This window comes from Callionymus lyra, chromosome 5 (genome assembly GCF_982586985.1).
Source record: "Callionymus lyra chromosome 5, fCalLyr1.hap1.1, whole genome shotgun sequence".
NCBI classification, from domain to species: domain Eukaryota; kingdom Metazoa; phylum Chordata; class Actinopteri; order Syngnathiformes; family Callionymidae; genus Callionymus; species Callionymus lyra.
This window is the reverse complement of record NC_141822.1, coordinates 4,158,083-4,174,978: the sequence shown is the minus strand read 5'-3', so window position 1 is coordinate 4,174,978 and position 16,896 is coordinate 4,158,083. Positions and strand designations below refer to the sequence as shown.

The following is a 16,896-nucleotide window of genomic DNA, read 5'->3' as shown; positions in this document are numbered from 1 at the left end:
TGTTGCTGTGTTGTGGCTGAATGATGTTGTGTTGTGTCTTGATGTTGTTGTGTTGTGGCTCAATGTTGTTGTGTTGTGGCTCATTGTTGTTGTGTTGTGTCTTAATGTTGTTATGTTGTGGCTGAATGATGTTGTATGGTGTCTTGATGTTGTTGTGTTGTGGCTCATTGTTGTTGTGTTGTGTCTTAATGTTGTTGTGTTGTGGCTGAATGTTTTTGTGTTGGGGCTAAATGTTGTTGCATCTTAATGTTGTTGTGTTGTATCTTAATGTTGTTGTGTTGTGGCTGAATGTTGTTGCGTCTTAATGTTGTTGTGTTGTATCTTAATGTTGTTGTGTTGTGGCTGAATGTTGTTGCATCTTAATGTCGTTGTTTTGTGGCTAAATATTGTTGCGTCTTAATGTTGTTATGTTGTATCTTAATGTTGTTGTGTTGTGGCTAAATGTTGTTGCGTCTTAATGTTGTTGTTTTGTATCTTAATGTTGTTGTGTTGTGGCTAAATGTTGTTGCGTCTTAATGTTGTTGTGTTGTGGCTGAATGTTGTTGCATCTAAATGTTGTTGTGTTGTATCTTAATGTTGTTGTGTTGTGGCTAAATATTGTTGCGTCTTAATGTTGTTGTGTTGTGGCTGAATGTTGTTGTGTTTTAATGTTGTTGTGTTGTGCCTGAATGTTGTTTTAACTTAATGTTGTTGTGTTGTGTCTCAATGTTGTTTTATCTTACTGTTGTTGTGTTGTGTCTCAATGTTGTTGTGTTGTGGCTGAATGTTGTTGTATCTTAATGTTGTTGTGTTGTATCTCAATGTTGTTCAGTTAAACCCTTCAATATTCTTAGGACACGGATTTACTTCCATAGAATTCCTCTGTAAACATCTCAACACAAGTTCAACACTGTAGGTGAGCAAGGGGGCAGCATGTGGGGGGTCATGAGGTGGGGTGGGGGGGCAGCATGTGGGGGGCAGCATGTGGGGGGCAGCATGTGGGGGGTCATGAGGTGGGGGGGGGCAGCATGTGGGGGGCAGCATGTGGGGGGTCATGAGGTGGGGGGGGGGGGGGCAGCATGTGGGGGGCAGCATGTGGGGGGTCATGAGGTGGGGTGGGGGGGTCATGAGGTGGGGTGGGGGGGCAGCATGTGGGGGGTCATGAGGCGTCTGTGGAATCATTAAATTAATTGAAAATCATCTTGAAATACAAAGAGGTGGTTGAACAGTCTTCAGAGCCGACAGAACAAAAGTCTGACAGGATTCGTTCACCTCAACATGAATCACTTTCACAGAAAGCACTTTTTCAATCGTCCAGCGACGCGTCTTCAGCGACGGGTCGAGTGTTATCTCTGGTCTGGACCGACCGGCGTGAGCGAGGCGTCTCTGGAGTCTCTGGAAGTGTCCGTCACAGTTTGATGTCCTGAGACTCCAGCATCTTGGCCAGACTCTTCTTCACCCTCAGGGCCGTGAGGCGCGAGGCAGGATTGTGAGCCCAGCACTCCGACATCAGCTTCCCCATCTGCCGCAGACACTGAGGACACACACACACACACATACACACACACACACACACACACAACAAATACACTTTAACAACACTTGAAAAAACATTACACAAACTTCCTCTGAGATGATCACCGAGACGACTCATGGGTTAATGACTCATGAAAATAATTCACAAGTGATTTAATTTCATTGAAAGTGATTCATGAAGATTCATAGTTATTGAAGAGTGAGTGGACTTTCTAGGAAGCTTCCCTTGGTAGCTGGGAAACTGTAACACACGCCTCATTAGTGTCATCAGTATATCTGAGATGTACGGGGCTATTTTTGTGTCGTAAACTCAGCAGCTACACTTTAATGGACTCACGATATTAAATGGTTGAATTTTACGTTTTAAATGTTGAAACTTGTCATGAATTCAATGATCTATAGATTAAAACGTTTAATACATGTTTACGTTTTAATAATAAAATGGAAAACATTTTACAAGTTAAGATTGTTTTACACGTAAAGTTTGATAATTTAACTCATCAAAAATAAAAATTCTAAATACAACATTTTTAAATTCCTAGTCTTTTAAATTCAATTGCAGCTCAATGTTGTTGTGTTGTGTCTTAATGTTGTTGTGTTGTGTCTGAATGTTGTTGTGTTGTGTCTGAATGTTGTTGTGTTGTGTCTGAATGTTGTTGTGTTGTGTCTGAATGTTGTTGTGTTGTGTCTGAATGTTGTTGTGTTGTGTCTTAATGTTGTTGTGTTGTGTCTGAATGTTGTTGTGTTGTGTCTGAATGTTGTTGTGTTGTGTCTGAATGTTGTTGTGTTGTGTCTGAATGTTGTTGTGTTGTGTCTGAATGTTGTTGTGTTGTGTCTGAATGTTGTTGTGGTGTGTCTGAATGTTGTTGTGTTGTGTCTGAATGTTGTTGTGTTGTGTCTGAATGTTGTTGTGTTGTGTCTGAATGTTGTTGTGGTGTGTCTTAATGTTGTTGTGTTGTGTCTGAATGTTGTTGTGTTGTGTCTAAATGTTGTTGTGTTGTGTCTGAATGTTGTTGTGTTGTGTCTGAATGTTGTTGTGTTGTGTCTGAATGTTGTTGTGTTGTGTCTGAATGTTGTTGTGTTGTGTCTGAATGTTGTTGTGTTGTGTCTAAATGTTGTTGTGTTGTGTCTGAATGTTGTTGTGTTGTGTCTGAATGTTGTTGTGTTGTGTCTGAATGTTGTTGTGTTGTGTCTGAATGTTGTTGTGTTGTGTCTGAATGTTGTTTTGTTGTGTCTTAATGTTGTTGTGTTGTGTCTGAATGTTGTTGTGTTGTGTCTGAATGTTGTTGTGTTGTGTCTGAATGTTGTTGTGTTGTGTCTTAATGTTGTTGTGTTGTGTCTGAATGTTGTTGTGTTGTGTCTGAATGTTGTTGTGTTGTGTCTGAATGTTGTTGTGTTGTGTCTGAATGTTGTTTTGTTTTGTCTTAATGTTGTTGTGTCTAAATGTTGTTGTGTCTAAATGTTGGTGTGTTGTGTAGTAATGTTGGTGTGTCTAAATGTTGTTGTGTTGTGTCTGAATGTTGTTGTGTTGTGTCTGAATGTTGTTGTGTTGTGTCTAAATGTTGTTTTGTTGTGTCTTAATGTTGTTGTGTCTAAATGTTGGTGTGTTGTGTAGTAATGTTGGTGTGTCTAAATGTTGTTGTGTTGTGTCTAAATGTTGTTGTGTTATGTCTAAATGTTGTTGTGTTGTGTCTCAATGTTGTTGTATTTTGTCTTAATGTTTTTGTTTTGTGTGTTAATATTGTTTTGTTGTGTCTTAATGATGTTGTGTTTTATCTAAATGTTGCTGGTTGTGTCTTAATTTTGTTGTGTTGTATCTAAATGTTGTGTTGTGTCTTAATGTTGTTGTGTTGAGTCTGAATGTTGTTGTGTTGTGTCTGAATGTTGTTGTGTTGTGTCTGAATGTTGTTGTGTTGTGTCTGAATGTTGTTGTGTTGTGTCTAAATGTTGTTTTGTTGTGTCTTAATGTTGTTGTGTCTAAATGTTGTTGTGTCTAAATGTTGGTGTGTTGTGTAGTAATGTTGGTGTGTCTAAATGTTGTTGTGTTGTGTTTGAATGTTGTTGTGTTGTGTCTGAATGTTGTTGTGTTGTGTCTAAATGTTGTTTTGTTGTGTCTTAATGTTGTTGTGTCTAAATGTTGGTGTGTTGTGTAGTAATGTTGGTGTGTCTAAATGTTGTTGTGTTGTGTCTAAATGTTGTTGTGTTATGTCTAAATGTTGTTGTGTTGTGTCTTAATGTTGTTGTATTTTGTCTTAATGTTTTTGTTTTGTGTGTTAATATTGTTTTGTTGTGTCTTAATGATGTTGTGTTTTATCTAAATGTTGCTGGTTGTGTCTTAATTTTGTTGTGTTGTATCTAAATGTTGTGTTGTGTCTTAATGTTGTTGTGTTGAGTCTTAATTTTCTTGTCTTGTATCTAAATGTTGTTGTGTCTTAATTTTGTTGTTTTGTATTTCAATGTTGTTATGTTGTGTCTAAACTAATGTCTTTGTGTTGTGTCTTAATGTTGTTGTGTCTAAATGTTGTTTTGTTTTGTCTAAACACTGTTGCGTTGTGTCTGAACGTTGTTGTGTTGTGGCTCAATGTTGTGTTGTGTCTTCCTCGGCCTCCTAACAAAACCTCTTTGCAGAGTTTAAACTGCGAAAGTTGATGTGATGAAGAAAACGTACCTCGTCGTTTCCCCATCGGTTGATAAACAACGGTCGCTGCTCCTTGATGCAGACGACCTCCCTCATGTCCTCGTAGGACGGGTCTGTGGGCACCAGGTCGTAGTAGGGCAGCTGGTAATCCTCCACGACACCTGTGACACATGAGCGTCAGAGACCCACAACTATCATGGCGCTAAGCTAAGCTAAGCTAAGCTAAGCTAAGCTAAGCTAAGCTAAGCTAAGCACCTCCACAGATGCACCGTCGCGTCATCTCCCACACGATGAGCCCAAAGCTGTACATGTCGGCCATGATGAAGGACTGGAAGTAGGTCCTGTTCAGACTCTCCTCCAGGACTTCGGGCGGCATGTAGCGCTTGGTTCCCACGCGGAGGTTCGGAGGAATGTCCACCTCGTTGGTGTCACTGAAGCACAAATAAAACCCTCAATTGATTTACTTTTTAATGATTTACACACATGTGATCGAAGCTTCTGACCTTCATGTAACCAGTTACACGACCGAGAATGTTTAACCTTCTATTGCAGTTCAGCTTTAAAACCACCAGAGGGCTCTGTCTCCATTCAAACACATCCTAATCCCATGACATAAAAGCCCTTCCAGTAGTTATCAAACAAAAATGCGTCTTAATACTTTGCAAGGCTCTGTATTATTACTCTGCAAGTCTCTGTAGTATTACTCTGCGAGTCTCTGTAGTATTACTCCACGAGTCTTTGTAGGATTACTCCGCTAGTCTCTGTAGTATTACTCTGCGAGTCTCTATAGTATTACTCCACTAGTCTCTGTAGTATTACTCTGCAAGTCTCTATAGTATTACTCTACGAGTCTCTGTAGTATTACTCCAAGAGTCTTTGTAGGATTACTCTGCTAGTCTCTGTAGTATTACTCTGCGAGTCTCTATAGTATTACTCCGCTAGTCTCTGTAGTATTACTCTGCGAGTCTCTATAGCATTACTCTACGAGTCTCTGTAGTATTACTCCACGAGTCTTTGTAGGATTACTCCGCTAGTCTCTGTAGTATTTTTATGCGAGTCTCTATAGTATTACTCCACTAGTCTCTGTAGTATTACTCTGCAAGTCTCTATAGTATTACTCTATGAGTCTCTGTAGTATTACTCCAAGAGCCTTTGTAGGATTACTCTGCTAGTCTCTGTAGTATTACTCCGCTAGTCTCTGTAGGATTACTCTGCTTAGTAATATTACTCTACATCACCCTAGGATAACTCCAAAGTCTCCGTACTATTACTCCATGAGTGTCTGTAGTATGACCCTGCTAGTCTCAGTAGTATTACTCCGTGTGTCTCCTTAGTATTACTCCAGGAGTCTCTGTAGTATTACTCCGCAAGGCTCTGTAGTATTATTTCGCATTGACACGTCGACTGTCAATCAATCACTCAAATGGTTGCACCTGTTTATAATAATAATAATAACAATAATAATAATAATAATAACAATAATAATAATAATAATAATAATAATAATAATAATAATAATAATAATAATAATAATAATAATAATAATACTAACCTGTTGAACTTGACGGCCAGTCCGAGGTCTGCGATGCAACAGTAGCCGTTCTTCTTCACCAGGATGTTCTTGCTCTTCAGGTCTCGGTGAGCGATGGCAGGTTTTCCTTGCGTGCCGTAGATCTCGGTGTGAAGGTGACACAAGCCGGAGATGGACGAGTAGCAGAGCTTCAGCAGAGCCTTGACGTCCAGACTGTTGGACTTGAGGTAGTCGTACAAGGAGCCGTTCTCGTGGTAGTCGGTGATGAGGTACAGCTGAGTCCACGAGCCCGTGCCCTTGATGTCGGCCGCTATGAACCCTGGGAGAAATGAAGAGTCAGATATCAGGACAGTTGTGTACGAGCAGCAAAAAATACACTAGAGAAAATATAAATACACAACATATCACCAACGTTATCAACTTTCAACTGCACTTTTATCAGTTAGAGCTTATATTTTTGATAAAGTATGTATTAAATAAAATACATTGATTGTTATTATTCACGATTAACATGCAAACATTCACGGCGTTTTTTCATGTTTGTGTTGCAATTAAACGTCCTGCTGCTAGATGGCAGCATTTGTTACGTCCTCCACAGCTAAAGGTAGAATGATGACTGAGGACGAGAGGATACAGTGAGTCCAGCAGCTTTAAAAAGCTGATGTTTGGACATATTTTGGTTTGAAAACAAATGAAAGCAGTTACGACTTCGTCAAGAGTCATGTGATCTGTAAATACTACAACACCAGAGTCAAGTACTGGACAATACTACACATATATACTTGTTACTACACTATCACAACACCAGAGTCAAGTACTGGACAATACTACACATATATACTTGTTACTACACTATCACAACACCAGAGTCAAGTACTGGACAATACTACACATATATACTTGTTACTACACTATCACAACACCAGAGTCAAGTACTGGACAATACTACACATATATACTTGTTACTACACTATCACAACACCAGAGTCAAGTACTGGACAATACTACACATATATACTTGTTACTACACTATCACAACACCAGAGTCAAGTCTAGTGGACTCTGAAGATAATGACACTGTTTCATGAAGCTTCATCAACACATCACTACCATCTAGTGGACGCGGAAGATAATGACACTGTTTCATGAAGCTTCATCAACACATCACTACCATCTAGTGGACGCGGAAGATAATGACACTGTTTCATGAAGCTTCATCAACACATCACTACCATCTAGTGGACTCTGAAGATAATGACACTGTTTCATGAAGCTTCATCAACACATCACTACCATCTAGTGGACTCTGAAGATAATGACACTGTTTCATGAAGCTTCATCAACACATCACTACCATCTAGTGAACTCGGAAGATAATGACACTGTTTCATGAAGCTTCATCAACACATCACTACCATCTAGTGGACTCTGAAAGTAACGACACTGTTTCATGAAGCTTCATCAACACATCACTACCATCTAGTGGACTCTGAAGATAATGACACTGTTTCATGAAGCTTCATCAACACATCACTACCATCTAGTGGACTCTGAAGATAATGACACTGTTTCATGACGCTTCATCAACACATCACTACCATCTAGTGGACTCTGAAGATAATGACACTGTTTCATGAAGCTTCATCAACACATCACTACCATCTAGTGGACTCTGAAGATAATGACACTGTTTCATAAAGCTTCATCAACACATCACTACCATCTAGTGGACTCTGAAGGTAATGACACTGTTTCATGAAGCTTCATCAACACATCACTACCATCTAGTGGACTCTGAAGATAATGACAATGTTTCATGAAGCTTCATCAACACATCACTACCATCTAGTGGACTCTGAAGATAATGACACTGTTTCATGAAGCTTCAGCAACACATCACTACCATCTAGTGTACTCTGAAGATAATGACACTGTTTCATGACGCTTCATCAACACATCACTACCATCTAGTGGACTCTGAAGATAATGACACTGTTTCATGAAGCTTCATCAACACATCACTACCATCTAGTGGACTCTGAAGATAATGACACTGTTTCATGAAGCTTCATCAACACATCACTACCATCTAGTGGACTCTGAAGGTAATGACACTGTTTCATGAAGCTTCATCAACACATCACTACCATCTAGTGGACTCTGAAGATAATGACACTGTTTCATGAAGCTTCATCAACACATCACTGCCATCTAGTGGACTCTGAAGATAATGACACTGTTTCATGAAGCTTCATCGACACATCACTACCATTCATTTAAACATTTTTTCAACATTGTGCAAATATATATCTTTAAAGACGGTAAATGTTTGAGGTTCTCACCTAAAATATTCTCGTGCCTCATCAGGAACGTCTGGTAAATCTCCGTCTCTCTGAACCAGCTCTTCTCCTCCGTGGTGAAGAAGACCTTGACGGCCACTCGCTCTCCTCTCCACTTGCCCATCCAAACCTCCCCGTAACGTCCTTTCCCGATCTGCTTCACCATCTGGATCTGCTTGGCGATGGTTCTCTGGACCTGGTCCGCGAGCGAGTCGGTTAATGGACGGAACATCAGGATCATGTTCGCAATAATCATGTTTTTCCGTAGAAAAACTCCATCAAAGGAGATTATTTATTATTTAAAAAGTTAAAAAGATATTCACTTGAAAAAGTTACTAATTATCATTCAATTAAAGCCAGAGCAGTGTTTGAACGCATAAGTGTTTATTGCGCTAATAAGTGATTTATAAGATATTTTAATGAAACTAATTCAACTAGACCTGCACGTGGATCCATTCATTGGCCGGAAACACAGAATAATAAAGATAATATTTATAAGTTTTTTGCAGATCAAAGTCTAACTTTGTAAACTGGTCTGACCTGGAAAAGCAAAGTTGTTTTGTTTTTCTTCATTAATACATTTAAAACTCACCAAAATGTTTGAAAAATAAATGAATGAATGGCACTGATCATATATTTTTCTTTATACTAAAAAAATGTTGTATTTGTTGTAAAGTCTTACTTTATTCATTTATTTATCGATCAATGTGTATAAATGATTTATTTTTGTATATTCATTATTTAGTTTTTCATGTTTTTTTTTAACTATGCTTTTAGTTTGTGTTTTTTTATTTTAGTTCTTAAATTTCATTTTCATGTGTGTATTGTGTAGCAACAATGTTGTACTTTGACAATTAATCTATTATAGTCTTGTGTAATCTTGAGGAAACGATATATTTTGAAAAAAAGTGACTAAATAATTCAATTATAGTTATTTTTTAAAACAAATATTCATCAAGTTTGAAGGTTTTATCGACTCGGTCATCGTTCAACCACATGCAGTATCGTCCTCTCACCAGTAGAGGGAGCCCGGAGCCCGAGCCAGACCCGACGCTGGTCGACTGTTCGATCAGGTCCTTCAGACATTCCCGAGGCGGAATGTAAGTCTCGTCCGGCTCCAGGTTGATGCTGTAGTGAGTCTGAGACTCCTGCCTCTTGTGCCTGAGGACGAGAGGAGACGGAGTTGAGGCCGAGAGAGAGAGAAATGAAGGACAGGTGTGTCTCACCTGAGGCAGCAGAAGACGAGCACGACCCCCAGGAAGACGATGCAGACGATGAGGGAGATGAAGAGCGCCATGTACTGGACGCTGCCGTCCACGTAGTCTGAGGAGAGAAACATTATTAAATCATTTCTGATGTGAAACGGGTGTAGATTTGAGTCGCAGAAGAGATTGTTTTCCTCTTCCTGCCCCCGGTGTCACATGATCGATCTCCTTCCTGCGTCTCTGGGATCAGATGTCACTCTGGCGCGAGAACCTCCAGAGTCCAGCACAGCTCTGGGGCTCTAGTCTTTCTGCCACTTCCCTGTCACTCAAACTCCAACGTCCTGAGCTCGACAAGAACGTTTCTCGTCCAGAGAAGAAACTAGAAATGTTTCTGGACGATAAATACTTTTTCAAATATGATCAGTTTATTTGAATGTTTATTCTACTGTAGAACAAAAAAAATGTTCATTATTATTCACAAAACCTATTATATTATTATTATGACAACACCTTAACTTTTGGTTTTTTCTTACTTTAAAAAGAAAAACACATTAATTAAACTTGATTTCTTTTTGTTTTTTAACTTTTAATTTAAGATTTTCAGATTCAGAAAAAAAAACACTTTTAAAACTTAAACACTGTTTGATAAAGTGAAGATGTAGTTTTCTCACAAATGTAATTTTTTGTAATTTCCCAGAAAAATTAAACCTCTTGGGCCTGATCTTTGCTTTTGTTGCTTTTTATTTTTACAAAAACATTTATTATCTTAATTTATTAAGTTTAGTTTATTAAGTTTTATTTTTTCTCACAATATTAAATACTTCTAAATATTTAAATGATCTGTAGAGACGATGCTAATCTCACGATACGATATATTTCGATACAATCTTATAATATACGTAACAATTTTAGAGAACACAGTATTTTAGCGACATCTTGCGAATATTTGACTCTCTTTGGTTGAATTAATACAAATGAAAGACAAAATATGTCCAAACATCAGCTTCAAAATCTCCTGAAGTCCACTGTATCCTCTCGTCCTCAGTCATCTCGCATGATTTCATTCTTTCTTTAACTGCAAGGGGCGTGAAAAACTGCTGCCATCTAGAGGCCGGAAGTGTAATTGCAACATAGAAATGAAAGCTGTGAATATTTACATGTTCATTTTTAATAAAATATCAATTTATTTTGAGTATAAATCCTTCATGACAACATCTATAATGAATGTTATTAATAAAATAATGAACCGTTCAAAGGTCCTTGTGTTTCACGTCCATCTCCATCCAAAGCTGCTCGTGAGAAGATTGGTCTTCAAGGTCAGACGTGTTTGAGTGACAGGTGAGCGAGGGAGGAGGTGTGAGTGACAGATGGACAGATACCTCACATCCGTCCTGAGGCAGAAACTCAAGCGGGCCCAGAGGACTCGTGTCTCTTCATTAGAGGTGAGAGAACAAGACGAGCTGCAGGTTCTGTTTCACCTGCTGCAGTTCAGTGGTTTGTTCAGAAGATCTCGTGGCTTCAGAACATCCACTGTTCAAATGTTCAGACCTTCAACTAAAGTAAAGGATTTGTTCTTTAAGTAACTTAATAAATTGTATTTTCCTGGTATTACCCCACCCTTAGTATTAATCCGCAAGGATCTGTAGTATTACTCAAAGAGGCTTTGTAGTATTACTCAGTGAAGATCTGTAATATTACTCAAAAAGGCTTTGTAGTATTACACAGAGAGGCTTTGTAGTATTACTCTGTGACAATCTGTAATATTTCTCAAAAAGGCTTTGTAGTATTACTCAGAGAGGCTTTGTAGTATTACTCTGGAAGGATCTGTAGTATTACTCAGTAAGGCTCTGTAGTATTACTCCGAGAAGGTTCATAGTAATACTCTGTGAGGCTCCATATGTATAAATCTGGAAGGCTTTATAGTATTTCTCAGAGAGGCTACGTCATATTACTCTGCGAGGATCTGTAGTATTACTCAAAGAGGGTTTGTAGTATTACTCTGGAAGGCTTCATAGTATTACTCAGAGAGGCTACATAATTTTACCCAGAAGCCTCTTGTAAATAATTTCCAACAATTCAAAAATAGCTTTTTTTTTATTGGCAGTTTGATCCAGTACTTCTGTACTCTTTTAGTACTGCCTCGTGTCACTAGTATACCTACATTTATCTATTGAATTTAAAGGACTATGTATTCAAATAGATTTTATATCAGAATATTTATGTTTGAATTATTTGAATTAGACTATTATTATAATATAGAAATGTTTGAATTCAATTATTTAAAATAACTATTAAAAAAAAGATTTTCAACAACATAAATTCCTTCAATATTCTGAGCATGAATCCTCTGAAGGTTCACACTCAGGATCTCACCAGACGTCCTGAGCGGAGGAAGAGTCGGATGAAGGCGTCGGTTGCAGTAATCCTGGTCCGTGCAACACTCTAGAGCTCGTCTGGTGCGAGAGTTCCACGTGTCCTGACAAAGTACTCTGTCATTACTGGGCTCGACGTCAACAACAACAACATCAACATCAAAAACATCAACAACAACATCAACAACATAAAAAAAATCAAAAACATCATCAACAAAAACAACAACAACGTCAACATCAAAAACATCATCAACAACATCAACGTAAACAACAACAACATCAACAACAAAAACAACAACAACGTCAACATCAAAAACATCATCAACAACATCAACGTAAACAACAACAACATCAACAGCATCAACATTAACAACAAAAACATCATCAACAACAGCAAAATCAACAACAACAACATTAACAACAGCATTAACAACAGCATCAAAAACAACATCAACAACAACATTAACAACAGCGTCAAAAACAACATCAACAACAACAACATTAACAACAAAAACAACATCAACAACAACATTAACGACAGCGTCAAAAACAACATCACAAAACATCAACATCAATGTCAACATCAACAACAACATTAACAACAGCGTCAAAAACAACATCAACAAAACATCAACATCAACTTCTACATCAACAACAACATTAACAACAGCGTCAAAAACAACATCAACAAAACATCAACATCAACTTCTACATCAACAACAACATTAACAACAGCGTCAAAAACAAAATCAACAAAACATCAACATCAACGACAACAACACCACCAACAACATCAACAGCATCAATAACGTCAACAACAACATCAACGTCAACATCAACGACAACAACATCAGCAGCATCAACAACGTCAACAACAACATCAACATCAACGTCAGCATCAACGACAACAACACCAACAACAACATCAACAGCATCACCAGGGTCAACATCAACAACAGCGTCAACAACATCAACAATACATCAACAACATCATCAACACTAACAACAGCATTAACAACAGCATCAAATACATCAACAACAACTTCAACAACCACAACATCAAAAACTTCAACAACAACAACATTAACATCAACATCAACAACAAAATCATCAACATAATTATCAACATCAACAACAACAACAACAACATCAAATACATAAACAACAAACTCAACAACAACAACAACTTCAACATCAACAACAACATCAAAAACTTCAACAACATCAACAACAACTTCAACAACAACAGCAACAAAAAGAACAACTTTGACAACAACATCAACATCAACAACATCAACAACAACATCAAAAACTTCAACAACAACAACATCAACAACAACTTCAACAACAACAGCAACAAAAAGAACAACTTCGACAACAACATCAACATCAACAACATCAACAACAACATCAACAACATAAACAACATCAACAACAACAACATCAACAACAACTTCAACAACAACAGCAACAAAAAGAACAACTTCGACAACAACATCAACATCAACAACAGCATAAACAACAACATCAACAACATCAACATCAACAACAGCATAAACAACAACATCAACAACAACATCAACAACAACGTCAACAACAACATCAACAACATCAAGACTCACTCTGCACTGGAACTCTGAGCCGGCTCGACCCAAACACCCCGAGGTGAACACAGCCAGACCTCCTTCTTCTTCTTCCACCATAGTGAAGCAGTAACCGTCCGTCCTACAAGAGTATGTTGGTGAGAACCAGGGCCTTAGAAAGTTTTTTAATCAGTACAACAAACATGATATAAAATCACTTCTTTACTCTCTGGAGTCACACTTACAATCTTTAATTTTCTCCTAAGTTTTTATTCTGTTTGTACCTCAAACTATTTCATGTGCTACACACTCAGAAATCTGACACAAAGTTTTAGTACAACTTTGGTAAACTACAAAGGCGCCGTGAGGCCTAGTATTACTAGTCTACGTTATATTACTCTGCTAGGCTCCTAAGTATTACTGTGTAGTATGACTCTGCTAGGTTCTGCAGTAATACTGCGTAGTATGACTCTGCTAGGCTCCATAGTATTACTGTGTAGTATTACTCTGCTAGGCTCTGCAGTATTACGGCGTAGTATGACTCTGCTAGGCTCTGCAGTATTACTGCGTAGTATGACTCTGCTAGGCTCCATAGTATTACTGTGTAGTATTACTCTGCTAGGCTCTGCAGTATTATGGCGTAGTATGACTCTGCTAGGCTCTGCAGTATTATTGCGTAGTATGACTCTGCTAGGCTCTGCAGTATTACTGTATAGTATGACTCTGCTAGGCTCTGCAGTATTACTGTATAGTATGACTCTGCTAGGCTCTGCAGTATTACTGTATAGTATGACTCTGCTAGGCTCTGCAGTATTACTGCGTAGTATGACTCTGCTAGGCTCTGCAGTATTACTGTATAGTATGACTCTGCTAGGCTCTGCAGTATTACTGTATAGTATGACTCTGCTAGGCTCTGCAGTATTACTGTATAGTATGACTCTGCTAGGCTCTGCAGTATTACTGTATAGTATGACTCTGCTAGGCTCTGCAGTATTACTGTATAGTATGACTCTGCTAGGCTCTGCAGTATTACTGTATAGTATGACTCTGCTAGGCTCTGCAGTATTACTGCGTAGTATGACTCTGCTAGGCTCTGCAGTTTTACTGTGTAGTATGACTCTGCTAGGCTCTGCAGTATTACTGCGTAGTATGACTCTGCTAGGCTCCATAGTATTACTGTGTAGTATTACTCTGCTAGGCTCTGCAGTATTATGGTGTAGTATGACTCTGCTAGGCTCTGCAGTATTATTGCGTAGTATGACTCTGCTAGGCTCTGCAGTATTACTGTATAGTATGACTCTGCTAGGCTCTGCAGTATTACTGTATAGTATGACTCTGCTAGGCTCTGCAGTATTACTGTATAGTATGACTCTGCTAGGCTCTGCAGTATTACTGCGTAGTATGACTCTGCTAGGCTCTGCAGTATTACTGTATAGTATGACTCTGCTAGGCTCTGCAGTATTACTGTATAGTATGACTCTGCTAGGCTCTGCAGTATTACTGTATAGTATGACTCTGCTAGGCTCTGCAGTTTTACTGTGTAGTATGACTCCATGTACATGTGTGTGTACACGTGTGTGTCCAGCGTACATGCATGTGTTGTTGACGGAGTCTTCAGGACAGTGGTGGTTGCAGTGACACCACAGGAGGTCTTCAGGTACGACTGTAGCTTTGTTTCCACTCTCGTCCTTCTTCTGTCCCTTCCATCCGTTCTTCAGCAGCATGGAGTCCAGCAGGTTTGCTGCGCAGACAGAAGCAACAGAGCTCAGAGCCGCGATCATCCAACCGACGAGCTTCATCTTCGTCTTCATCTTCATCTTCACAGATGGTATTTCCCTCAGAGATTACAGTTGAAAATGTATTTTTAAACATTGAGTACATTTTTTTTAATAATGCGATAATTTATTTATTGAAAAGTTGTTGGTTTTTTTTTATATTGAAATTCAAAAAGAATCTAAAATCTTTTTACACATAAAGTTTGATATTCTATATAATATGTTCTATATAATAATTCAAAAATAAATGTTTTTTTTATTTGTAGCCTTTTAAATTCAATATAAAATGTTGGTATAATAGTCACACCAGACAAAACCAGCAGAGCCCCGAGGTACTGGATCAAACTTTCAGCCAATCACGTGACTCACAGATGATCAGGTGACGTCGCAGAATCACTAATGCGTCGATTCGAAACAGATTCCAAAGCAGCTTGCTGTGAATTTAAAGCGATTGGCTCAGTGCTCGATTGGTTTGGTCTGGAAACACTGTTTGGCACTATTTTAACATTTTCACATTGAATTAAAAAAGGCTAAAAATGAACGGATATTGAATATAGAAATTGTATTTTTAGGTTGATGGAATTTGAATATCAAAGTCTATACGTAGAAAGTTTTTTATTTAAATTTTACAATATTTAAAAACTACCTTTATTACATATTTATTACATTATTACAAAGTTATTATTGAATTAAAAGATAATCGAACTCAAAAAAGAAAGAAGATTTCAATTTGAAAATTCAAAGTTTCAACATCTAACAATGTTTAAATCCAACTCAATGGACCCTGATATACTTCCACATGTGGCCCCCGGGGGCCTCACCTTCAACAGGTGACTCTTTGTATCAGTTTGTTTGTCAAGAATGGACAGGAGTAAAAAAATCAAGTTCCCAGATGTTCCTGCGATAGATCAACTTCTGAAGACAGAGACATCTCCAGCATCAGTGAACTTTGACCTCCGTGCTCCGGGGGCCACAGTATGGCGGCCCCTCTTAACCCCCCGCCCGTCCTCAGACTCATGGATTCCTGGTCTGGTTCAGCTTCGCATCAACCTGTTGCGTGTTTCCAGGCGTGACCTCCTCAGAGGAGCATGAGCTCACGGATCCTCTCGCAGGAAACATCTCAGTGGAGTGTGAGTCCTCACCGAGACGTCAAGTCCTCATGGACGCGTCACGTCCTCCACAGACAGACGTGCAAACAGACGGAAGGAAAGACGGGATGAAGAAAAAAAAGGCAAAGACGAAGAAGTGAAATGAAAGTTTGCTTAGAGACACAAAGAAACTCATTGAAAGATGAAAGTCTGTCTCGTCGTGGTCTGAAGTCTGGAGAAACCACAGAGTTTTAGATTCACTAGAAGAAAAGCAGCAGCAGTTTAATGTCTGTCTGTCTGTCTGTCTGTCTGCCTGTCTCTTAGTCTGTCTGTCTGTCTGTCTGTCTGTCTGTCTGTCTGTCTGTCTGTCTGTCATTTTCTTTCCATCTGTCTGTCTGTATCTCAGTCAATCTGTCTATCTTTCTTTTATCTGTTTGTCTTTTATCTGTTGTCTGTCTGTTTTCTATCTCTCTGTCTGTCTGTCTGTCTCTCAGTCCATCTGTCTTTCTGTCAATCCGTCTTTTATCTTTCTGTCTGTCTGTCTCTCGTCTGTCTGTCTGTCTGTCTGTCTGTCTGTTAGTCGATCTATCTGCCTATCCGTCTTTCTCTAAATCTGTCCGTCTGTCTCTTAGCTTGTATGTCTGTCTGTTATCTATCTGTCTGTCTGTTTGTTATCTGTCTGTCTGTCTTTCTCTTATTCTGTCTGTCTTTTTTTTATCTATCCGTCTGTCTGTCTGTTATCTGTCTGTCTGTCTGTCTGTCTGTCTGTCTGTCTGTCTGTCTGTCTGTCTGTATGTCTGTCTGCCTGTCTGCCTGTCTGTCTGTCTGTCTGTCTGTCTGTCTGTCTCTA

At 38.8% G+C, this 16,896-nt stretch overlaps 1 protein-coding gene across 1 annotated transcript in view; it reads right to left on the bottom strand.

Moving 5' to 3' along the window:
- Positions 1–1,150: 1,150 nt before the first annotated feature.
- Positions 1,151–16,896, bottom strand: part of bmpr1bb (bone morphogenetic protein receptor type 1Bb) — a 22,243-nt gene continuing 6,497 nt past the window's right edge. Inside the window, exons 2-11 of the mRNA XM_087790539.1 lie at positions 14,774–14,924; positions 13,223–13,325; positions 11,602–11,704; positions 9,250–9,346; positions 9,040–9,184; positions 8,027–8,219; positions 5,706–6,003; positions 4,409–4,584; positions 4,184–4,314; positions 1,151–1,513 (exon numbers count right to left, since the gene is read on the bottom strand). Coding sequence (XP_087646665.1) covers positions 1,388–1,513; positions 4,184–4,314; positions 4,409–4,584; positions 5,706–6,003; positions 8,027–8,219; positions 9,040–9,184; positions 9,250–9,346; positions 11,602–11,704; positions 13,223–13,325; positions 14,774–14,924 — 1,523 coding nt within the window. The 3' untranslated portion in view covers positions 1,151–1,387. The remainder of the gene's footprint in view (positions 1,514–4,183; positions 4,315–4,408; positions 4,585–5,705; positions 6,004–8,026; positions 8,220–9,039; positions 9,185–9,249; positions 9,347–11,601; positions 11,705–13,222; positions 13,326–14,773; positions 14,925–16,896) is intronic.